The 27000-nt window shown below is 34.1% G+C and overlaps 1 protein-coding gene, 1 non-coding gene and 1 pseudogene across 2 annotated transcripts; 1 reads left to right on the forward strand and 2 right to left on the reverse strand.

The window, feature by feature from the left end:
- Positions 1-963: 963 nt before the first annotated feature.
- LOC109121634 (disease resistance protein RUN1-like) lies at positions 964-5593 on the reverse strand (annotated as a pseudogene).
- LOC100261322 (disease resistance protein RPV1) lies at positions 5359-12520 on the reverse strand. Its single transcript, XM_019216226.2, has 8 exons — positions 12292-12520; positions 11752-12191; positions 10136-11225; positions 9411-9788; positions 7995-9323; positions 7186-7837; positions 6946-7021; positions 5359-5597 (listed from the first exon to the last, which is right to left on the reverse strand). The coding sequence occupies exons 1-7, from the start codon at positions 12385-12387 to the stop codon at positions 6987-6989; spliced, it is 4020 nt and encodes a 1339-aa protein (XP_019071771.1). The 5' UTR covers positions 12388-12520; the 3' UTR covers positions 5359-5597; positions 6946-6986.
- A 12785-nt stretch (positions 12521-25305) lies between these two features.
- On the forward strand, positions 25306-25434 carry MIR3623 (microRNA MIR3623). Its single transcript, NR_127868.1, has one exon. It is a non-coding gene; the product is annotated as a microRNA MIR3623 (primary transcript).
- The last annotated feature ends 1566 nt before the right edge of the window (positions 25435-27000 follow it).

The raw sequence follows: 27000 nt of genomic DNA on the forward strand, positions 1-27000 counted from the left end.
ATTGATCAAATGAAGTGATTGAACTTAAAATGAACTAAAGACTTTAATTTGGTTGAGTAAACTAAATAAAGAATATTATATTCACTAGAAATATTGATTAAGGAAGCAAAAAGAAGCTGCTTACATAGGGAGCACAAGAGATGGAGGCGATGGTGGGTTTTAGGCAATTAGAGGTCTTCTGATTTGTCTCCTAGCGGCAAAATGGTGGCATAAGGAAAACTACATTCCCGATCGTTCTCATCTTCCTCATATACTAAACGAACCCCACACTTTTTCACCTCTTCCCTAGCCTTGTAGTTGATCAAACATCTAACAAATGAAATCTTCAAAGTGTTGCTATGCTTTCTAAACTCATTTTCATTCCAATAGTATAGTGCAACAAGTGATCGATACCCTAGCCAGATGTGGTCAACTTTCATTGAAAAATGCATGGAAGCCATTTCCCCGACATAGTACTCACCACCATTGTTGATACTAGGTCAACTGAGAATAAATTCCTCCTTTTGAGGTGACAGTGAAAGCTCCCGTTCAGATGCTAGAATCTAGATTTCTTGCTTCCCTGCACAAAGATGTCCGAATGGATTGTCCGGACACACCTCCAAAGCTCAAGTCAGACTAGAGTCCTTTAGAGAGAGAGAGAGAGAACTCACAGTGTCCTGCCCTTTTTTTTTTATAGTAGGGTTTTTATAATATTCAAATGTGGAGCCAAGTTCTACAGTGATGGGCTGACCTTTGCAGTGATGATTGCACAGTAGTGATAGGGCAATCATCACACCCGTAGGGTGGTTGGGGGCTGTGTCAAATGGCACATCATGACATAGCTTGTCGTCCCTTCACCTTTGTTGAAGGCCTGAGACTGCGCATGCTTATCTACTGAAGCAGACATGAGGATGGGAAAAGTCCCATAAGTCAATATGGTGTTAGTTAGGCATGGTCTCGTATACTAGAGAAGACTTGAGGCTATCAAGGAGGTGCGGCGCGCTCAGCAATGCAAATGGTCCGGATAGGATGTTTCCGGATGACATGTGGCCTAGCTGGAATTATGCTGCATGGACAAACACGTGGAAGCATTCGTGGGTGGACATGTGGGATAAGACCCCCACAACCATCTCCTAGAAGAAAATTTACAAAACCCGGGAACATTACAGTGGGAGAGACTTCGAGCTCTGTGTCGACAAGAGCATAAACAACCAATCCCTTCAACTTGGTATTAAACCAATGTCAAAGCATCTCTACTGTTACTAAAGACCCTACACTCTGATGGGCGAACCACTTTAGAATGCTACTTCCAAGAACAATAGCATCACAACCATTACATGGACTACGAAAAACCTGTATGATGATGAAAACGTTGTTGGCATGTAAAGGAATATTTTGTGGGATTGCTCCAATTGATTGACACTTGGCGTAAGCAAAAAATATTCACACACAAGAAAAGAGAGAAACCTGATCTGGATGCAGATATTTCAGTACTGATGCAAGAAGCCGAATTCCAAGTAGGATAGCTTCCACAATGTCACTCTGCTCATTCTTCACTAGTTGGAAGCAATTAGAAAATTAAAAAAATGAGTCGTCTTGAATTCCTCAACCCATATGCACTTGGTGGATATGAAAAGGTTTTCAGGGATGTACAATGATTCGCATCTAGTCTTGCAATGCTTGATGGAAGATCTAGCAATGATTGAAGACTCCTGTAGTAAGTCAGTGCCAGCGTATGGAGCCGAGGAAGTCCACTGAGGCTAGCAGGCATGGTAATGAAATTGTTTCCACTCAGATCTAAATATTCTAATGAAGATAGAGAGTTGAGATCACTAGGCAATGCTCCTTCCAATAGGTTGCAACCACTCATATTCAAATTTCTCAAGGAGTATAAACCTGAGAAAGAAGGCAGTCACAATCCTTCTGTTGGTGATGAGTGGAAAGAGAAGACCAGATTCCTTGACTTAGATTTCCCTCCCTTACATCTTGCAAATGATAATTTTTAAAGGTTTGTCAGAAGAGTAATAGAATGAGGTACCTCTTGTATGCCACTTCCATCTGCATTTAGCTCTACTAAACATTGTAAGCTCCCCAAGTCATCTGGCAATTCCTTCAGTTCTGATTAACCATAAAGGGTAAGAGTCCGAAGAGATGCCAGCTCACATATACTTTGCGGAAGACTTGCAAGTTTTTTACAATTGCTCAAATCCAACAAAACAAGTTCATTTAGACGTTCAATTGATGATGGAACTTCTCTTATACTACTTGTGAATGTTTTCAACAAAACCACCACAAATTATCTTGGTGAGTGTTTCTTCTTTATATTTCCATTTACAAAGTACATAAAAATAGAAAGAATAAATAATTTGTGGTAACGTATCCTTGACACAAGGGAGCTAATTAAGGTAACGTATCCGTGACACCCCCTTGGAAGCTGAGCGTCGGATTTGAACAAACATGAAGCTTGGTACGAAAGAAGTCAAAGAGAGGGCGAGAAACACTTTTGGTGAAGAGGTCGGAAACTTGTAGATGAGAGGGCACATATTGAGTGCGAAGTTTACCAACAACAACAAGTTCCCGAAGAAAATGATAGTCTAAGTCAACATGCTTGGCCCGTTTGTGGGAAACGGGGTTGGAGCTTAAGAAGATCGCACTTTTGTTGTCACATAGGAGAATAGGCTTCGGTGAAATGGGAACCTTAAGATCATGAAGTAGATGGGTGAGCCAAAGAAGTTCAGTTGCAGTAGTGGCAATGGCACGATACTCAGATTCACAGCTAGAACAAGAGATAGTGGGTTGCTTTTTAGCACTTCAAGAAACCAGATTATTGCCAAGATAAATAGAGTAGCCAGAGGTGGAATGGTGAGTATCGGGACAACCGACCCAATCAGCATCAGAGTAAGCAACTAGGGCACCAGGACCAGTAGAAGGGCGAAAAGTAAGACCAAAGTGAAGTGTGCCCTTGACATAATGTAAGATGCGCTTGACCGCAAGAAAGTGAGTCGCAATAGGGGCATGCAGAAACTGACTAACAGAGTTGACAACATGAGCAATGTTAGGGTGAGTAATGGTTAAATACTGAAGGGCACCAACTAGGAATCGATAAAGAGTGGGGTCTGAGAAGGCAGGATCATCGCTAGTCTGATGGTGATAGACAACCATAGGAGTGTGAACAGGCTTGTTGTCAAGTAACTAGGCACGAGTTAGAATATAAGTACATAAAAATAGAAAGAATAAATAATTTGTGGTAATGTATCCTTGACACAAGGGAGCTAATTAAGGTAACGTATCCGTGACACTACTCCCATCTAGAAAAAGCTCCTTCAAACTCTCCATATTTTCCAGCATATTTGGAAGCTTCTTAAGTCTTGCGCAGTTTGAAAGAATGAGAGTTTTCAGGGACTACAACTTAAAAATGCTTCTGGGAAATGACTGAAGGCGTTTACACTCTTTCAGATTTAATAAAGCAAGTCCGGTGAGATTTTCAATGGATGAGGGCAATCCTTTAATAAGAGTCCCTTCTAAAGAAAGCTCTGTTAGATGTTCCATATTTCCTTGGACCTTTGGAAACTTATTGAGTTTTAAGTAGCTGAAGAAAGTAAGAATTTGAAGAGACTCCATATGGATGCTGCTTGGAAAGCTCTTGAGTTTCTTTCAGCCTTTTAAATTCAAGAAAAATAGGCTGCTTGAGAGCTCCAATGGATGGGTGAACCTCTACCAAACTTATACAACCTTTGTTAATTACTCTCCTAAGGTTTGGGGCTCCGGAGAAGTCCGAAATTTTGGTTAGATATTGAGAGTGGCTGAGTTTGATGAATTTCAACTTCTCCAATCGCTGTCAAAGAAAAAGACTAAAAATAAAGGCTACAACAAATCAAATTGATGAACTTTATAATTGATTTAAAGTAAAAAAAAATATATATAATAATAATAATAATACCTTGTTCCCTTCTCATAGTTGTTCAAGCTGACTAGAGCACAAGTTTAGCTCAACAAGCTTGTTTAGATGAAAATTTGATGGAAGGGACTTCAAAGGATATCCATGCCAATAAAGAGATCTTAAATTGTTGGATGGAAATTTAAAATCTCCGGATAGATGCAATTTCCATCATTGTATAGAGAGTTATACATCTCATAGTCACTCTATCTCCGAGCATCATAAGTACTAGTAATTATCTCATTCCTAGATAAATATTCAAAGCTTTTAGGGAATTGAAAATTACAAAATCTGAGCAATCTTAAATTGCTCATTTTTGCAAAGGCATCAATGCTGAGGTTTAGCTCTTTTGATACAGACAAGTCAAAGACTATGCCTTCTACTGCTTCAATCCCCTAAAATTAACCAAGAGTAGAGTAAATGAAAAAAATATAAAAAATAAAAATGAAATCTGAACAGCTTAAAAGAGAAAAAAAAGTCCACAAACCACCTGAGTTTTTTCTTTTAGTAAGTGTTGTTAGAGAAATGAAGTTTCAACTTTAAATACAAGAAAATGCATCTTTTAAGGTAGCAACTATTGTCATGTAAGTAAAATGGTATTTAGGTGTCTTACCATATTTGTTGTTAGTACATCATTGACTTCATCATTATCCCACAACCTGTTGGGATTGCCGGGGTATTTAACATCTCCTTGCTGAACAATTTCCCAACCCATCTCTTGTAGTAAATCATGCATGCACAACTTATTATTTGAAACAGTTATGAGAGACTTATCTATAAAAACTCTTATGTCAATAATTAGAAAGAAATCACTACCTTCCAGTATTTCTTCAACAAAACTTCTGTCTTCCCCTTTAAAGAAGCATGCAATATCAAGTAATATTTCCTTTTGAGTATGATCTAATCCATCAAAACTTATTTTTAGCTTTGTATGAACATCTTCATGTGGAATTCTTTTAAGTTTTATCTAATGCACTCTTCCATTCATCTATGTTCTTGTTGCATAAGAAAGCCCAACACTGTAAGGGCTAATGGAAGGCCTTTAATATGATCTACAACATGGTTGCATAGCTGCATATAATCTTCTATTACGGGATTATGTTTAAAGGCATACCAACCAAAGAGCTTATGAGCTTCACCATACGCTAATTCCTCAACATCATGTATTGCATCCACTCTATTTCGCAAACCTTTATCCCTAGTAGTTATGATAATTTGACTACCTCAACCAAACCAATCATGATCTCCTGCTAAAGCTTGCAACTGCTGTTGGGTATGCACATCATCAAGAACGATAAGGACCCTCCTTGAGTGGAGTCTTGCTTTTATAAAATTGATTCTTGTATCAAAATTTTTTGTTTTCCCCCCTAAACTTTGTGAAAGGAGTTTTTCTTTTAAATAAGTTAGATCATGCCTTTGTGAGTCTTCTCTATCAATTTTAAGAAAGTAATAATCTTCATATTTATTGTGGATTTGATTGTAAACAACTTTGGCGATGGTGGTCTTACCTATGCCGGCCATGTCCCAAATTCCTACAATCCAAACATCATCAGAACCAATACATAATGATGAAACCATATCCTCTATACGCCCAACTAGATCATCCATGCTGCTTATGGATGCATCAATTGGTTCATTCAATATCTTGGTAACAATTTCTTCAATAACCTCAGATTCATCTCTGCGAAATTCAAATTGAGAACAATTGCATGATCATTTTTAAAGCAATAGAGGGACAAAGAAAAATAGACAAACATAGCAGCACTTAGATTTGGATTTGTTCTTTGCAATTAAATATAACTTGACGAGATAAAGCCAAATCCCATACTCATGTTGTCACAGTGAGAACACATAGTAGCCAATAAAAAGAAGAGATATAGGGTTAGGAATATTATCATTCAGTCTGGCCTCCTCCCAATTGAGCAGGATGCATAAAGAACATCTTAGAAACAAGGTTTCTAATTATTCACATAAGTAAATATCAAATACCACATAAGTAAATAATAAATTATTCACGTATGGATACTTTTTTTATAAAGTTCTCAATATAATCATTTAAAAAAACTTCATTATATTTAAATATCATTTTAATTTTCAAACTACACATCAAAACCACATAACTTTTGTTGTATGTGTTTTATTTTTCTAAGTTTATATAAATGAAAATTTTCAAATTTTCCTTATATATATATATATATATATATATAGTATTTTATTTTCTTGTAATTGGTTTGTTTCATAATAGTGTAGAAGGGTTTTTTTTTTATCTTTTTATTTTTTTTATAATATTGATAAGGTACATTGCTAATGTTGCTACTTATTTATTTATTTGTTTTTTATTTTCTTCAAAAGCTAACAAGGTTAATGCTTAATTGTTTTACGTTAACGGAAAGGAAATGAAAAATTATTATATTTAAAAAAATTTTGGTTTTTTTTATTACAATTAAACAATAACATATTATACTATGTTTATGTTATTTTAAAAGATTTTGAGATTAAAATGCATGTAATATCTTTTAAATAAATAAAAATATTCAAATATGGGTACTTTTGTTACCATACTGAAATAATGGAAATTTGTCTCCTTATACCAAATAAAAGCTATTTTAATCTTATTACATCTTATCCTAAATTTTTTCCATATATTTCTTTAATTTTTTTCATTGGTTATCTCCCCTATGTATTGCAAGAAAAAGTGCAAATTATGTCATTCAATACAAATATGAATTTAATCATATAAAGTAATTGAAAAAAATATTAACCTACGATGGATTGCCAGAATGAAATTAAATTATCTATTATTTACCAAATTCAAAATCATTATTAACCCTTTCCTAGAGGCAAGGAAACAAAGAAAACTACAATTAAATTAAAATTGAGTCAATTAAAATTTTTTTATAAAAATAAAAATTCAAAAATTCATTCCATTATCTAATTATTGCTAAAATTCATTCCATTGTGTAATTTTTGTTTGGCAACTGAATGAAGTACTAGAAAGATCTCAAAGTATATTAAAAGAAAGTGATTACCTCAAATGATGAGGTATGATAGAGATTGAACGGGCGCTTCTTCAACTGGAACCATCTTTAAACTTTTTATTGAAATCTGGAGAAATCAAAGTATTTTTCACTCAATTGTTGCTATAATATCATGATAAATTTAATTTAATAAATTAATAGAATAAAAAATTGGTGGTCAATAAAATATTTCCAAAATCCAATGTTTGATAGCCAAAGGCTTCAAGAGTATGAGAAGGTTTCGAAGCTTACAGGGGGAGCATAGGAGATGGAGGGGATAGAGGGAATCCAATTTTGGAGGAGCCGAGGGGTCCATATAGAGGGAATCCAATTTTGGAGGAGCCGAAGGGTCCATCAGAAGACCTTTTTTGTAGTTAGAGTCATCTCCATCTCCATCTCCCGGCCACGTGGTGCCGAAAGGAAAGCTGCATCCGCCATCTTTCTCGTCTTCCTCGTATACTAGACGAATCCCACACTTTTTCACCTCACCATCTGAGCCCGTCAATGCAAATGAAGCAACCACATTGTCGCTTAGCTTTCTGAACCAATTACCGAGGCAGATCTCTAGTCGAGCAAGAGATATATACTCAAACAACGTGTGATCTGACTCAATAAATTTGGATCCTTCAGGTGGAGTATACAATGAGTGCAGGCCAGTCTCCACAAAACAATCATTCAGATAACAAACTAAACCAAAGGATGACGGTTCTGTACCGGGGTTCCCATCCATAGCACCCTTGAAATTGAGAGCAGCACAAAAAGCCAATCCCATCAACTTGGTATTATACCAATGTTGAGGCAGCTCTATATTTACAGAACACCCTACACTCTGATGCCTGAACCACTCTGGAATTCTATTTCCAGGAACCAAAGCATTATATTCATTGTGTGGAGTAGGGATCCCCTGCATCATGGAAATCATTGCTCGCATGTGAGAAAATAGTGTAGAATAAGTATTCAAAGTTTTAAAATTATTTTCTGGGATTAAATTTATTTTTAAGATTTTTTTTTTTTAAGCAAATACTTTTTGTCCTATACAATCCCAAAGTAGAAAAACATACCCGATCTGGCACCAGAAATTTTGGTATTGATGACATAAGCTGGATTCCCTCTAATATAGCTCCCACAATGTCACTGCCTTGATTCTCTCCTAGTCTAAAGCAATTAGTGAAATTAAATCTGAGATCCCCAAACTTCTTGGATGTGTATGCACTTGATGAACATGTGAAGGTTTCCAGGGATGTGCAACTATGGGCATTTAAACTTTCAACACTTGATGGAAGCTCTGGCAATGATTGAAGACTCTTGCAGTATTCTAATGTGAGACTTCGCAGCCGAGAAAGTCCACTGAGGCTAGCAGGTATGGTAATGAAACTGTTCCTGCTCAGATCTAACCTTTCCAATGAGGGTATGGACCCAAGATCACTGGGCAATGCTCCTTCCGATAGGTTGCAACGTTGTAGAATTAACACTCTCAAGGAGTATAAACCCGAGAAAGAAGGCAGTCGCAATTCTTCTGTTGGTGATGAGTGGAAAGAGAAGATCATATTCCTTGACTTGGATTCCCCTCCCTTACATCCTGCTAATGATAATATTTGAAGGTTTGTCAAAAGAGTAATAGAGGGTGGAACCTCTTGTACACCACTTCCATCTGCATTCAGCTCTGTTAAACATTGTAGGCTCCCCAAGTTATCTGGCAAATCCTTCAGCTCTGAGCAACCACAGAGAGTAAGAGTCCTAAGAGATGTCAACTCACAAAAGCTTTGCGGAAGACTTGCAAGTTTTTTACAATTCTTCAGATTCAAAAAAACAAGCCCATTTAGACACCCAATTGAGGAAGGCAGTTCTATTATACCACTCCCATCTAGAAAAAGCTCCATCAAACTCTCCATGTTTTCCTGAATCTCTGGAAGCTTCTTGAGTCTTGTGCAGTTTGAAAGAATGAGAGTTTTCAGGGACTTCAACTTAAAAATGCTTCTGGGTAGTGACTCAAGGCTTTTGCACTCTTTCAGATTTAACAAAGCAAGTCCAGTGAGATTTTCAATGGACAAGGGCAATCCTTTTATAGCAGTCCCTTCTAAAGAAAGATTTGGTAGATGTTCCATATTCCCTTGGACCTCTGGAAACTTCTTCAGTTTTGAGCAGCCAGAGAGAGTAAGAATTTGAAGGGACTCCATATGGATGCTGCTTGAGAAACTCTTGAGTTTTTTGCAGCCTTCTAAATTCAGGAAAATAAGCTTCTTGAGAGCTCCAATAGATGGGTGAACCTCGACCAAACTTGTACAACCTTTGAGAATTAGTCTCCTAAGGTTTGGCACTCCAGAGAAGTCTGGTATTTTGGTTAGATGTTGAGAGTGGCTAAGTTTGATGGATTTCAACTTCTCAAATCCCTATCAAAGAAAAGGGAAAACAATCCACTTTAATGGACTTTATAATCCATTTAAAGAAAAAAAAATGTATATAAATTATAATCATACCTTTTTTCCTTCCCACGGTTGTTTAAGTCTACTAAAGCACATGTTTAGCTCAACAAGCTTCTCTGGATGAAAATTTGATGGAAAGGACTTCAAAGGGTATCCATGCCAATAGAGATCTCTTAAGTTGTTGGATAGAAATTTGGAATCTTCATATAGGTGCAATTTATTTTGAGTGTACAAATAATTCCTCTCTATCCAAACATCATGAGTATAGGCAATTAACTCTTTTTTTGACAAATATCCCAAGCTTCTATCTATTTGCACATTACAGATTTTGAGCAATCTTAATCTCTTCATCTTTGTAAAGGCGTCAATACTAAAGTTCAACTCTTTCGATGCAGACAAATCAAGGAATATGCCTTCAACTGCTTCAGTCCCCTAACATTAACCAAGAGCAAAGTATGAGTTTCAAGTTAAAATAGAAAAATTAAAAAAATAATAATAATAAAGAAAAAAGAAAGAAGAAAGTCTAGAATATAGCAAATTAATTACATTTTTTTCCTTTTTATTTTTTATTTATTTTTCACTTTTTTAAATGTTGTTGGAAACTTGGAGGAATGAATTTTTAACACAAGAAATATTTTAGGATAGTAACTTTCGTAATGGAAGTAAAATTGTACAAAACTGTGAGTTCTTGAATGAGATTGGATAGTATTCTTTAAACTTAGGCTTCCATCTAAAACTTATACACATGAAAAAAGAGAGTTGATGTATTTTAGCCTTACCGTATTTGTTGTTAGTACATGATTGATATCCTCATGAACTCTTAACCTGCTACGCTCGCCAGGTACTTCAGATTTTTGTCTAACAATTTCCCAACCCATTTCTTGTAATAAATCATGCATGCACAACTTATTCTCCGAAATAGTTATCAGTGACTTATCTTCAAGATTTCTTATCCCAATGCCAAAGAAGAAACCACAACTATCTAGTATGTCTCCAACAAAATCTTTATCATGCCCTTTATAAAAGAATGCAATATCAAGAAATATATTTTGTTCATTGTCATCTAACCCTTCAAAACTTGTTTTGAGCACATTTTGAACTTCTTTGTTGGGGAATTGTTTGAGTTTGTCCAATTCACTCTTCCATTCATGTATGCCTTTTGTGTATAGAGAAGAACCCAAGACTTTAAGGGCTAACGGGAGGCCACTAGTATAATCTAGTGCATGGCCACATAGCTGCCTAAAATCTTCTGTACCATGCTTATGTCTAAAGGCATACAGACAAAATAGCTTAAGAGCTTCATCATTGTCTAATTCCTTAACTTCGTATATTGCATCCACTTCTTGACAAGTTAGCAAATGTCGATCTCTAGTTGTTATGATAATTCGACTTCCCGATCCAAACCAATTATTGTCTCCTGCTAAATCTTCCAACTGTTTTCGTTGATCCACATCATCAAGGATAATAAGGACCTTCCTAGAGTGGAGCACATCCTTCATAAAATTGATTCCTTTATTAAAAAGTCCTGCATTTGGATTCCTTTCCTTTAAAATTTGTGAAAGGAGTTCCATTTGTAAATAAGGTAGACCATGTTTGTATGACTCTTCTCTAACATTTGAAAGAAAGCAACAACCTTCAAATTGAGTGTAGATTCGCTCATAAATAACTTTAGCAATGGTAGTCTTCCCTATGCCAGCCATGCCCCAAATTCCTACCATCCGAACATCAAGTGATCCAATACATAATAAGGAATCCATGGCCTCTAGGCGGGACTCCATCCCAACTAGGCCCTTCATGTAGCTTGGAGATGTGCCAACCAATTTATTCCAAATATCTCTAACAATTTCCTCAATAAGTTTGGATTCATGCCTGTCAAATTCAATTTGAGAACAATGACACATAGTTAATAAAATAATAATAAAAATCCATAAATGGACAAAGAAAAACATATTAAATGTGAGAGTACGTAGAGGTCGTTTGATTTTTAACTTTTTATTGAAAACAATTGTTTATTTTTCATTTTTTTATAACTTATTATAAATCTTTTACTGAATAGAAAAAAAAATCATCTGAGATACCATAATTAAGAGCCACGCTCATTACTCTGTCCTGCAGAAACTTAATGGTTATGACCATCAGGGGTTGAAAACTAGTGAGATCAAGGACCATATGGCAAGGTACCGAATTTTATTTATGCCTAACTATTATAATTTTTTATAACAAGGGGCATTTAGATCGATCTCAGCTTAATACGTGGGTTGAGATCAATCTTCATTTGGATCAATGTGTACATAGTCACCTCTTAATTAATACATACCTCTGACATGTCACATGATGAAGCAGAGCTTATCCAGTTAATAGAAAAGAAGAAGCACATCTAGTTAGAAAGAATTACCTATCCCGGGAATCCCATCCAGAAATTGTGGCTACTTCAGTTAAAGCTTCTCTCCACTTGACCACTTTCTCCATCTTCTCCCTGTTTTCTTGTTCATGCTTTGCAAATGCCTCTGCAAAACTCCCTGTTTGTTTTTTTACATGAGAGGGATTCACGTTATAGAAAACTGGTAGTGCTCTATGTCCCATAACTTTGATGCAGTCAAGTATCTTTACTAGCTCGTCCAGACACCAACTGGAAGAAGCATAGTTGTCAGAGAAAATGATGATGGAAAACCTCGATTCTTCAATGGCGTTAAGGAGCGCTGGAGATACTTGTTCTCCTCTCCTAAGTTGGTCATCCATGAAAGTGTTGATTCCTTTTTGACAAAGCGCCGTGTGAAGATGATCAGTGAAGCTTTTACGGGTGTCTTCGCCTCTGAAACTAAGGAAGACATCATACTTCCATTGATGGGTGGAAGAAGAAGAAGAAGAAGAAGGAGCCATTAGAGAAATGGAAGAAGCAAAACCTTTCGAAGAATGAACAAGAAAACTAATGAACCTGAGGGCTGAATTCGGTGTCTTGTGTGGACCTTATCAAAAAAGAATCACCATTTGGCTGGACCGTGAGAACTGAAGAGCAAATGAATAATGGCATTCAATTGTTATCAGCACCTAACTTGTTGAAAGTGGGGCTCACACGGTTTCCTAACTCATCCTTCCCTTAAAAATCAAATGTTAAGAAAAGTGGGGGCATTCAAACCCTGTAGCATTTGAAATTGAAAATTACCACATTATTGGTTGAAAAAGGCTTGTTGAAATTTGGATCAGATGGTTGGAAAAAGTCTGATTCAGGTGGGGTTCATATGAGTGAAGAGTGTTACCTAAATGAAAATATATTCTTCTCAATTCAATATAAAAGTCAGACTTTCACCATAATTTATAACTTTTTTGAATTTTATGTCATATTTTTTTTTTGTGGGTTTTATTATTATTATTATTATTTTACCATTTGAATCTAAATTAAAATTCACAGCGCCAATAAGATATTAATTTTTGTTTTTTGATAATTCATTTTTTTAAACCATTATTAGAAATCATTTTATGTCAAAATTATTGCAATTTTTTATTTTTGTTTTAAATATATATATATATATAAAGTACATCCAAACAATATTATAATTACACTACCAATTTTATTACCATTTTTATCTCTTTGATAAGTATTAAGTAAAACTCTAATTTATATAGAATGGTCTGACTCAATTACGATCCTACCTAAGTTTTAGACAAACTTATATGACTATTTTTAATATTTAAATTAAGTTCAGCTTAAAGGCTTTTCAATTTGAACTTAATTTAATATAAGTGGCACTTAAGTAAATTTAAGCAACTTAAACTTAACTAATACTTGATACGAAACCTTTGTAATATTTATTTTATATAATTTTTAAATTGTTTAAAGAAAAATGTCAAAATTATAATTATATTATATAATATTTTATTTTCTACTTAACCCAAACTTGATTCTATTCTAAAGACTTTGACCTGGTCTCAAACTTAAAAAAAAAAAAGATTAGATTGGATTAGGATCAACAACATATTAAAAATTATATATATTGATTGGACAAGTCTAATTCGGTGGCAGTGATAGAGGATTTTATTTTATTTTTTGAGCATCCCCACATTTACCAAAAAAACATAAAATTAGATAATATTATTGAAATTCAATATATAAAAATATGGGAGACCACTTATTGAATAAGTAAAACAGATGGGAAAAAAATAGTTTCCAAAAGCCATTTTTCAAGAAATAGGTTCCACATGGCTAGAAAGCGCTATCCAAGGTGGGTAAGGTGTTCTACCCTAATTTTCTACTTGCCCCTCCTGTTTGGGGAATGATGCTTCCACAAACTGATTTTGGAAAATACATATTTGAAGAATCTCAACTTTTCACGTTTCTCTGACTTTTCGTTCCTATCTTTGAAGTTTTCTTTAGATTTTTTTTGTCTCTTCATCTATATGAATTCATATGTTGATTGGATCCACAAACTACAAAGTTGAAAATGGGTTCCACAACTGAAATATGCTATCCAAGTCCTACTTGCTCCTATTTGGGAGAGCAATGCCTCCATTTACTTGTTTGACAAGAAAATTTCATTTTTCAACGACCTCAACAACACGCATTTCATCCCAAACATTAATAATATATACTAACCAAATAAGAATGTTATAATCCCTAAAAAATTAATACTCACCTAACATAATATAAAAAAAATTAAAAACTATTGCTGTTAGATATTTCTATAAAATTATAAATATAATGTCCATGTTAATATTATTATTTGTAATATTTATTATTATTATTATTTATTAATTTCAATTTAATTAAATAATTTTCTAAATTTTTAATTTATACAAAACTTTTTTTTCCAAAATTTACACTAAGGATCTTCCACTTTTACTTATTTGCTTAAAGTAAATCTTTTGAAAACCTATATCTTTTATTTAAACAAATATTTTTTCGTACTGTTACTATTATTATACTATATTACCTTTATTGTATTACTTTTCTAAAAAGTTTTAGAACTACAACCATCCAATGCACTACACTGCACTCTACATGTGCAATCATGTACACCACAACAATCCTATCCATCTTTGTATTACATGGGAGTTTATTTGGCTCCTATTTGTTTGACCTTAACCCCATAATTGGTGTTAGTCCAAGGGTTCTTCTAAATGAATTTTAATAATAACAAATCATAATTAACTCTCTAATAAGTTTAAATCAAGATGATTTTTAGATATTATTTGAGAAGTTCTATTGGAAAATCAAATTTAGATCAAAGAAACTTAAGATAACTATCAAAGGATCAAAGAAATATAATACCTAGTGTATATGAAGTTGATTCAAACTTAGGAATTCACTTGGGTGCACTTAAGGTGTTAATTTCAATTCATACATGTTTTTCACTCTTGATTTTTAAGCCTTAAGAGTACATCTTTAAAAACCAGAGTTTTAATCAAAAAACTTAGGCAAAAATCATTTGATTAAATGTCATACAAGATTCTTTTAAGCATTGCCTAAGTAATTGAGATTTTTAAAACTAAAAAAGATAAGTTTTCGATTGAAAAATGGGTAATCGATCAAGGGTAAGCCAAACAGGCTAAACCAATTGGAATCAATCAAACTGATTACCCTTTCCCAGTCAAGAACCAGTCAAGGATGCACCTTGATTTTCTCTCTCTTCCAAAAAGATTGTCTTTCCAATCAACTTTCCTAGTTGAAGGACACCTTTCCTGATAGAGGTCTAGTCAAGGCTCAATGGTCACGTGTCATGCATTTAAAACCCAACAATTAGTCAACCAATCGAATCGGAGCTTGACCAAGAAAGGCTAATTGGAGTACTTTTTGGTGCTTGAGGTTGAAAATCTATAAATTGAGAACTCCACTTCATGTATGATAGAGAGAACACTGCTATTAACTCTCTACCAACTTGTTTCTCATTAAAAGCTCTCATTTTCTCTTTTGGTGCATTGAGTCCTTATTTGCAAATCATCCTAATGCACCCTTATTGTTTGTCATAGCCTTCATTGTACTTGTTTATTAAATGTGCTAGGTTGAGCGCTCTTTCAAGTTGAGTGTTAAAAGTTTCAAGTCGAGGTATACTTAAAGAGAAGTTGTAGTGTCCATTAGAATCGAAAATCCAATTGTAAAGACTTAGAAGTTTGGTTGTAGCTTCAAACTAGTAGAACTCTCATTCGAAAGGAGTTTGAGGAGAGTGGACATAGGGGAATTGGTCGAACCACTATAAAATGTGAGCTTGCTTTCTTTCTACTCTTATCTCTTTACTTACCTTGCTCTATTATTATGTGTTAAAGAGAGTTTTTTAAAAAACTGAATTCACCTCTCCTTTGGTGTTTTCTTTAATTAAATTAGCCTTGTTTCACAATTGGTATATGTTTGATTATGATACTTTCATAGAGGGTGATTATGATATCCCACATCGCATAAGGAAAAAAGCTTTTAGTATTATATATATATATACATACATACATACATACATACACACACATACACACACACACACACACACACATATATATATATATATAAGAAAATAATATTTACATAGTAGGGAGGTAGCCAATATAAATAATATTGGAGTCGATCCTCAAACCCAATGTGGAAGTTTGTTTGGCACCATAATGGATAACTATTTGTTTGACCTTAATCTTGAAATTGGTATCTATCTAATTATGGTGTCTACATAGGGGATGATTGTAAGATCTCATATTGAATAGAGTAAAAGTGATGTTATATATGTTTGAGTTTTTTTTAATCATATAAACATGTTTTAAAACCATGAGGGCTCTTTAGACCCAAGAGTAAACAATATTTACATAATTGGGAGTAGGTCATTATATTATAATTTTTCTTACTTTTTCTTCCATTCTTTTTCAACAAGCGAGAAACAAAAGAAAAAAAATATATTAGGAGAAGAAAAAGAATAAAATAGCAATTTTGATTGTCATTTCAATAAAGATAGTATCTTCTCTTTACACCAAACACAAATAGCTTGACGAAACCCTAAATTCTTCCTTTGTTTGGTTATTCATGGTAGAGTGGAGGAAAAGAAAATTAAATTCCTAAAAATGCTCTTTCCTTGTTTGGTTTTTGAAGCAAAAATTAAATGAAAATAAAATGAACATGGAAAATAACCTCCTATATTAATACTTCATACAAATATTTCCATTTTCTTTTTAATTTAATTTACAATTGAAAGTAATTCTTAAAAAATCAAATTAAGCAAACATTTATTCCGATTCATTCATATTTATCAAATAAAATTCAAATGCAAATAAAATTTTCATTCTCATGCTATATTTTTCTGAGTTAATGTTTTTTAAAATCATATCCTAATTGATATATAATAATAAAAATACAATCCTTTAATTTGCACTAATCCCAGTATTTTCAACTCACTTTAACTTAAATTTTTTGTCATGAACAAGACTCAGGATAGGCAATCCCACACTTTGGCTTAGCCACTCTCTCATTGGTCTTGAGGGTAGATGTCATAGAACTAACTTCTTAAAAGGATCCATGTCATAAAAACCAAAGACCACAAGGGAAAAGAGTGAAAAAAAACTTTTTTTTTTCAGATACAAAGTATATACGTATATTTATAACAGAGTAACTACATTCGGATCATATCAAACCTCAGAAAATCTAAGGTTGTTACAAGAGATAAACGTCTAAACATAGATTACAAACATTCAAATATAGGATAGAGCCGTTTGAGATAAACTCGGAAACATAGCTCACTGGTTTGACGGAAACACGGCTCACTGACTTGAGTTTTCTTGAATATTTGAATGATCATTATCATTATCGTTATCACTGACATTCCCCCACAAACTAGCAGGAAGATCGTAGATAGCTAGTTTGTCACGAAGGAAACAAAATCTATCAGTCATATGTTCTTTGGTGAAAATATCTGCAGGCTGAATAGAAGTAGAAATGTGTTCCAAAATGATGTCTTGATGTGCTACTTTCTCACACATAAAATGATAGCCCACTTCAATATGCTTAGAACGGGCATGAAAAATAGGATTAGAGGCAAGTGCAAGAGCACTAATGTTATCACACCAAATAACAGGAGGAGAATCAAGAAAAAATTTCAGTTAACATAACAGCATACACAACCAATATACTTCATTGGTAACTAAAGCCAGACATCTATATTCAGCATCAGTGCTTGACTTAGAGACCACTGGTTGTTTCTTTGCCGACCAAGAGATAAGATTGGGACCAACAAACATGCCATAGCCACACGTTGAATGTCTGTCATTAGGGTCACCAGCCCAATCCGAGTCACAATATACGTTAATGGCGAAAGAATCAGGTTTGTAAAAAAGGCCAAAGTGCAGAGTATTTTTCAGATAACGTAGGACATGCTTGGCTCCTGTCCAATGAACTATAGTTGGGGCTTGCTTATGTTGACAAAGTTGATTCACGAAGTAAGCAATATCTGGGCGAGTGAGAATTATATATTGTAAGGCACCGACTGTGTGACGATATTCAGAAGGATCAAGTAGGGGATCTCCATCAAATTTGGATAGCTTAGTACCTGAAACACATAGGGCATGATAAGGACGTATGCCAATGAGGTTGACACGATCTAAGAGATCAATACTATATTTTGTCTGCCGAAGATGTAGACCGTAAAAATCACGAGTAACTTCAATACCCCGGAAGTATGATAACTACCCAAGGTCCTTCATAGCAAAATTCAGCTGAAGATTAGAGATCAGCTCATCAATAAATGACCGAACATTAGATGTCACGAGAATGTCGTCTCCGTAAACTAGTAGGAACGCATGATTAGAGTCACGGTGATAGGTGAACAAAGAAGGATCAACTTGAGAGCTTACAAATCTGAGAGATAAAAGGGCAGTGGATAAGCGATTAAACCAAGCCTGAGGGGCTTGTTTTAATCCGTAAATAGATTTATGCAACTTACACACAAACTATGGATTGGTAGGATCTTCAAAACCTTTAGGTTGAGCCATATAAACTTCCTCATCCAAAATTCCATGAAGGAAGGCATTAAACACATCTAGTTGTTGAATGTCCCAATTAAATGAGACAGCAAGGGCGAGTACCATGTGAACTATGGACGGTTTAATAACTGGGTTGAATGTGTCAAAGAAATCAATACCACTACGTTGGAGATAACCAACTGCAACTAGGCGTTTGGATTTAAAAACCCATTTACTCGAAACAACATTTTTGTCGGGTGGACGAGGATATAAAGTCCAGGTTTCATTCTTCAACAAAGCTTGGAATTCACACTCCATAGCTAAATTCCATTCAAGTATAACAGCAGCTTAAGCATAGGAACAGGGCTCGGAAATAATAACACCTACATGCAAAGCTCGAAGGGGATGATGTGTTGAGTAATAGAGATGAAAATCAGGGTATGTGCGAAGCCTAAGATGACCAGTTTGTGATCTAGTGACAACGTGATAGGAAGAGGTTGAACAGATCGGAGCAAAAGATGAGGGCTCAAGGATGTTGCTAGGAGAAGAGGAAACAGGAGAGTTGATGTCTGATGAAGTGTTTGGTGGAATAGAGAAATCATGGTCAGTGGGAATTATGGGAGTAGTGTGAGGTGGTGAAACTGAAGAGGAAGGAGAAGATGAAGAGAAAATGTGTGAATGAGGAGAATGAAGGAAGGATAGAGAATTACTTGTCGAGGGAACGCTGCTGCCAGAGTCCATGAGAGGAGATTGTACACGAGCACGGAACATAGCCTCATCAAATATCACATTGCTGGAAATATACACACGTCGGGAAGAAGAATCATAGCAACAAAACCCCTTCTAATTAGAACAATAACCAATGAAAATGCATGGTGTGCTACAGTAAGAAAGTTTATTAAGCATGTAAGGTCGAAGACACGGAAAATATTGACACCCAAAGGAACAAAAATAGCTAAAATCTGGAGGAAGATGAAATAGACATTCAAAGGGTGAATAAAAATTGAGAACTTTTGTGGGCAACCGATTAATGATAAATATGGATGTTAAGAAAGCATCGACCCAAAATTTCTTAGGTAATCCAAATTGCGCAAGGAGAGTGAGTCCCATTTTGACTATATGACGATGTTTCCTCTCGGCAAAGCCGTTTTGTTGAGAGGTATGCAGACAAGAGAGTTGATGAAAAATCCCATTATCACTCAAAAATTGTTTTAAAATGGTGGAGCAGTATTCACCACCATTGTCACTTCGTAGTTGCTTAATGAGATAATTAAATTGCTTTTCTACTGAAATTTTGAATTTGACAAGCGTAGCATAAACATCGGATTTATTATAAATGGGATATAGCCAACAAAAGCGAGTAAAGTCATCAATAAAAATAACATAGTAGAGACAACCACTCAAAGATGGAGTGGAAGTGGACCATACATCGGAATGAATTAACTTTGGAGGAGCGGTTGATTCTCTTGAGGAAGTAGAAAATGGTAACTACTTAGACTTACCTAGTTGACACGACACACAAATAGACTTTTTATTGAAAGAATCACTAACGGGTAGAGAATAATTATGAAGAACATTATGCAAAGTAGACGACAAAGGATGTCCCAAACGACAATGCCAAGTAGCGGTAGAGGCCTTAACCCCAACAGTCATGGAGAAAGCATGAAATTTAGATGATGATAGTTGTTGTAGGTTGATGGGGTACAATCCTTTATCACTGGGCCCTATCATGAGCGTGTCCCTCGTCTTGAGGTCCTTCATAAAAAAATTGGAACCAGTAAGTTCAAATAACACATTATTGTCCTTACAAAATTTATTAATGGAAAGAAGATGGGTAGAGGCTTGAGGGCAATAAGCAACATCATTTAAAGCAAGAGTAGAGGAAGGAGTTTTAATAGTAGCATTGCCAGTACGTGAGATTATCAAACCTGCCCCATTACCTACGCCCACGGTATCAATGCCTTCATAAGGCTGAGAAATTGCCAAATTAGCCGCATTAGAGGTAACATGAATATTCGCACCACTATCAGGGTACCATTGGTGTTGATTCAGGTAGGTGGTATTGGTCTCAGCAACCATAGCAGCCAACTCTGTTGGAGGATGCCTCCCTTGAAAGGCATAGTTCATTCGATTGTAACAATCTAATGCCTGGTGATTTTCTCTTTTGCAAATTTGACAAGGTGTTCAAGACCAAGAATCATGGGACACAGGTGGAGAAGATGAAGATGGCAAGTGGGGTAGAGGTTGCCAAAATGGTGAAGAAGATGGAACTGAGCCAAGAAATTTGGACGTACCTAAAGAGTGAGACCGATTGATATTGTTACTGCGTGATCCTGGTTTAGAACTATTTTTATGGGATTAAAGAGTATAGGAACCAATCTTGAGTTGAATGGTGTGATTGTGAAATTTCTACATGAGATCATAATTGAGCAGCTCGACATGAAAGTCAAAAAAAAAACATGGATTTTTCCTTTGCAAGCAACATGTATGTTGTGACAAAGGAATGAAATGAGGATTTGAGTCCATTGAGCATAGATAAAATCAAGTCAGAATCCTCAACAGGTTTGCCAACTACTGATAATTCATCTAAGAGAGATTTGACTTCATCTAGAAAACTTTGGCACGACATGGAGCCTTGCTAAAGAGACTGAAGTTTTCTCTTGATGAGAGAAATTCGAGAAGTGGAAGGTGCAGCAAAACGCGAATTGAGGGCCTGCCAAGCAAGCCGAGATGTTTCCAGACCATAAATAATGGAAACAATTGAAGGAGAAAGGGATGAGACAATCCAACCAAGCACGGTTTGATCCTTATACTGCCAAACTACATAGGTAAAGTTAAAAACACCTTGGTCGCAAAGCTCATCACTAGAATATTGAGGAGGGTAGGGATTGGAACCATCAACAATCCCCATCAAGCCATAGCTCCGAAAAAAGTGGAATTAATTGGGCACTCTAGGCAAGGAATTTAGTACCATCAAGCTTGATGGGAATAACTAGTGCTGGAAGGTTAAAAGTAGCGGAAGCATTAGATGAAACAGCCATAGGATCGAGTAAAGCGTGAGCTTATAGATGCTCTGATACCATGAAAGAAACCAAAACTATTCTGAAAAAAAACTTATTTTTTTTCAGATATAGAGTATATACGTATATTTATAACAGAGTAATTACATTCGGATCAGATCAAACCTCAAAAAATCTAAGGTTGTTACAAGAGATAAACGTCTAAACATAGATTACAAACATTCAAATATAGGATAGAGTCGTTGGAAATAAACTCGGAAACGTAGCTCACTGGTTTGAAGGAAACACAGCTCACTGGTTTGACGGAAATGCAACTCACTGACTTGAGTTTTCTTGAATATTTGAATGATCATTATCATTATCGTTATCATTAACAAAGAGAAGAGCAAAATGTGAAGAAAAGTTTTTCTCTTTAAGGGGAATGTCTCATTTAAGAGAAGCAAGAGGGTGATTTCGAACTCAATTTTCATTCTATCATATTTAATTTAATAAATATTAAATCAAATTTATGTAATGTTGAGCACTAGACCCAAATTAATCAACTTATGAACAAACCCTCGACAATTATATCAAATGAAAAATCAATATATATATATATATATATATATATATATATATATATATATATGAAAAAAAATTACAAAATCAGCTCATTGTTCCCATTAAGCTGTCTCTCACTAACCACCACCAAAAAGAACATCCCCATCAAAATCAAACTCAAAACTAATGTTGACATATCAGCTCACCAATATACTTGATGTAGTTGGGTTTTGTGATGTTGATTTTGCTGGCTGCATAGATGATAAGAAATCCACTACAGACTATATTTTGTGATGGCAAGAGGAGTTGTATCTTGGAAAAGTGTCAAGCAGACACTTACAGCATCCTCAACTATAGAGGCATAGTATGTGGCATGTTATGAGGCATGTTGTCATGCTATATGGATTTTGAATTTTATTTTAGTTTTGGGAGTTGTGGACTCCATTTCTAGACCACTGAAATTATTTTGTGATAATTCCGCAGTTGTTGCTTTCTCTAAGAACACTAGGAGTACTTCTCGCTCCAAGCATATTGATGTAAAGTTCTATTTTGTTAAGGAGAAAGTGGCAGAGTCTCTTATTGATATTGAGCACATATCAACAAAAGGTATGTTGGCAGATCCACTAACAAAAGGCATACCCATAGTTGTGTTTCATGAACATGTATCTCAAATAGGGTTGTTGGGAGCCTAGGTTGCATTAAGTTGGTGGGAGCCATTTTTGGTATTGTAATATTATACTATTGTTGGAAGGATTGTTGTTATTGTATATTTCCTAGTGAATTAAGCAATGAAGCATGTATGATTGCTTTTGATTATATGTTTTGATGAGATTCTATGGGACATTGATTTATGATTATGTATATGTTGTGATGTTTGATTATGTAGTCCAAGTGAGAGAATTGTTGGAATTTTTTATGTGTAGACTTACATAATCAATGTGATAATGTCATAAATCAATGTTATTTTGTTTTTGCATTGTGGTCCATAATGGGACTGGACACATATTATTACTTGATTTTTTATGGGTTCACCCTAATTCACTTTATTGACTCATTAAGTCAAGTGGTCCAAATAATGTGTGTAAGTGTAATATATATTAATATATTTATTTATATATATATAAGTGCAAAGGAAGGTTTCTTCTTCTTGGGCTGAAAAAAGGGCACGCATTACACACTCGTCTTGAGAGCACACACAGACTGAGTCTTGGGTGTAGAAAGGGAAGAGCTCATTGAACCCGAATTTTCATACCATCATGGACTGAGCATATTCTTGAACACCAATGGAGCACAAAAATGGTTTTTCATGACATTAATCAAGGTAAGCATTTCATTTATTGTCATTTAATGCATACTTTAATATATACATGTGATCCTATGTCGTTTAAAATTTCATCAATTCTTAGCAAAGAAATGCGGTATAGGTGTAAAAAAAGTAAGACAAGACATATATAAAATATTTTTTAAGAACTTTTAAAAAGTAATTCTATAACATGTCCTTTTTTTCATTAAAAAAAGTGTGGTACCCTCTTTTTCAAAAATTGTACTAATGGGTGCACAACTTCAATTTACAAAAATTTTAATTGTCAACAAAATTAAGAGAAAATAATATAAAGAATTAAATACATTTATTAATGAAAAATATTTTTTATTTTTTATTTTATATAAATAAAAAAATTAAATTTTTAACAAAGCGAAATGTTAAAATCACAACCAAGATTTTATCTTTTTAAATTAAAAATATTAAATATTTTAACCAAGAAAAAAATTAAAATCTTAGGTAAGTTAGGTTCATAAGTAAAAAGCTAAAATCATAATTATCAACTTTGAATTTCACTTGAAAATGTAAAAAAAATTAAAATAAAATTAATAAAATAACATGATAATATAACAAGATTTATAAAATAAATAAATAAATAAATATTTTTTTAGTAGGAATATAAAAAATATTATGTCCTAAATCTCTATATTTGTTTTTATATATTTATTTTTATATTAAATTTGTTCTCATTAATTATTTATTATATATTATTATTTTATATTCAAAATGTTTATAAATAATTAAAATCAATAAATATGAAAAGAAAATCAATAAATATGAAAAGATGAAATTATGAAAAAAAAAATTAATTAAAAAAATTTCATGAAACCAACATATTAAAAAAATGAAGGTATCATGGACCAAAAAAAAAAAAAAATCATATGGCATAGTTGGTTGTCACATGTCATTTAAAAAAAATAATAATAATCATGATTAGCTCTTTGCCATTATGCCACTTGTCCAAGCCTTGCTTCCATCTTTATTATTTAATCCCCAAGTAACCCTTCCTAAGGACAATAACTTCTCTTAACATAACTTGTTCAAATAATTTACCATTTTTCTTTACCAAAAAAGCAAGAACAACAACCCACAATTTGCTTTGTTTTGTTTTGTTTTTTAGGATTAACTTCAAATCATAAAAATCTCTTTCATATTAACAACAAATCTAAGAAAGTTTTCAAAAAAAAAAAGCAAAAAAAGAATCAAATAAGAGAAATACTTCTTCATAAAAGGTAAACACTAGAAAAGAAAAGTCTTACTCCTTCAAAACACAAAAATTTATCCCATATCAACTATCAAAAATAAGTGGATACGAAGGCATAAGAACAGAATTCTCATAAATTTGGTAAATGCAAAAGATGGAGATGGGTGTGACTTTAAGGAATAGTAATAGGGGATTGCAACTATTATATTGATTTGATTTTTTGCAAGTAGAAAACAAACAAATTATTTTCCTTTTTAAATAATAGAAAACCATTTTTGGAAATCAAAATAAAAGTCAAACCTTTTTAAAAAAATAAAATCATACAAAACTTAAAAAATACTTTTGTCTTAATTTAAATTTGAACCATAACTATAATGTAAAAATAGGTAAATATAATTGTTATAAAACAAAATATATTCAAAGATTATTTTCTTATAATTTTTATCAAATAATTAAAATCAATATAAATGTAAAAGAAAACACACTATTCGCTAGCGTTCACATGCCTTGCACGTGGACCAAATCACTATATAAATATAAATATAAATGGACGTGTTAGAGTTTCAGCAGTACAGCGTCACGTGGTAGAGTTTCAGTAGTACAGCATCACGTTGTAGACTTTCAAGATATATATAAATATAAATGGACGGCCACCCTGAAAGCCCACACCCGCCTGTCTGATTCACAACCCGTAATGACGTCGTACCAATTTAAATCTAAGGGAATCCCATAGCAGTTGATAAAAGGATAAGGACCTTGGAATAAAGAAAAAGCCAAAGAAAAAGAGAAAAAATTGCAGCCTGCCAGCACTAAAGTGGCTTTTAAGCACTTATTAAATGGTGCCTACCCTCCACCAGTCACCACCCATCCTCATTCAAGGGGCATCTTCTTGAACTGAGGAGAAGAGAGGGGAGGTTGTGGTTGTGGTTGTGGTTGATGCAGAAGAATTTTGATGATCTTCACAAGTTCATCCAAGCACCATCTAAAGCTCAAACAGGCCTACGGTTTTCTTCAAAACTAGGCTTATTCATGATGGTGCTTGGACGAATTTGCTAAGAACATTAAGTTCTTGAAAGTAAAGCCAAAGGGGCAGCTCAGTTCTGCAAGGTTTTTTCTGCTATGTTGATGGATCCACCATAACTGCAAGGTTTTTTCTTACTTTCTTTCTTTTCTTGCTTTGTTTCTTTTACTGAAGAGAATAAAAACTATCTATGAAATCATAGTATTTGTGGTTTAGTTGCTTCTTGAAATAGAGGCCGGGAAGCTACCAGAGACACAGATCCCCACGTTGAATCCCTAAACCTGGAAGTTCTTTTTTGCTTCTTCAAACCATGGGGGTGCGGAAATCGACCTCCCACTTCTGACCTCTGTGTGTGCCAGTTACACCGGCGACTGACCGTTTCTTGTTACGACATGGTATTGGTACCTTTTCTCTTGAGATCTCTTTTGCCCGGTCTTTATTAGTCTATGCCTTGTGTTTCTTGCAGCTTTTAGTTTGTATGGCAATCGGCCGACCCTAATGGGTGGAGTGGAATCGAACCGATCTTAATCGGAAGGGTGGATGCAGGGTACTGCTTGACCGTTCGGATCTGCTAGGGATGAAAGAGTGGGATGTGCCGGCCCAAAATCAATCATAAACATTATTGATGGTTATTTTACTTGACATTTGATCATCGTCTCAAATAAATTATCTATGTTTCCATCAATATCAATCAAGACAGGCTGGTTGGTTTTTGGCTTTTTATACCGGAAAATATTCTGGTAGAAATAAAAATAAGATCAAAATATAAAGGAATAAAAAATCGAATTACAAATAAGATCAAGTTATAATAGAACGAGATCAAAATTAATAGAATTATCGGGAAAACATTGATTTTTGAGAAAAATGACAATCTCCTATCTTTAGAAGGACTTTTCGTCAAGCATGTATTACGAGTCGAACCAACCACCTCGCTCATGTTTCATATTCGGTTGAACCCATTGGCATCTTGATTGTAATGTCTTTTCGTGACCTTACTTCATCTTCCATTGGTCAAGCTTTATGTCAATGTAAAGCATTTTTTTTTTTTTTGTGAAAATTTTATTTATGTAAGGTTATGTTTATTTTTTTGACCGAATAGACTTGGTTATAAATAGATATATTAATCAATATAATAAGTTTATTTTCGTTATTTTATTGATATCAAAGTTATTTTTTATTGAATAATAAAATTAAAATAAGTTTATTTTAATTATACTGTTGATTTCAATAGTTTAGTAAAAAAGTTTAATATTTAATTTTTTTTATTCAATTAGAACCGAGCATTACTTTGATATTATAGGGATTCTTTTCACAAGGAGTTTAACAAAGATCCAATCTCAAATTTGAAAATTCTAATCTTTGTATAAATTAAGAAAATATTACCTAAGTTATATGTCTTGACAAGCAAATTTCATTGATTTGCTCAAATTTGCCTAGGAAAATATTACCAACAGTCCAACACATTAAATTCTGATGAAGGTTAAATTACCTTTCATTTTAATTTTGGAAATTAAGTATTGGTGAATGCCAAAATAGAGCCAAAAAAAAAAAGTAAAATATTATTAAATCCAAGCTTATAATTTATTTTTGTTAGCTTATTTCCCTCTAGGATTTTT

This window comes from Vitis vinifera, chromosome 18 (assembly GCF_030704535.1).
Source record: "Vitis vinifera cultivar Pinot Noir 40024 chromosome 18, ASM3070453v1".
In the NCBI taxonomy this organism is placed as follows: Eukaryota; Viridiplantae; Streptophyta; class Magnoliopsida; order Vitales; family Vitaceae; genus Vitis; species Vitis vinifera.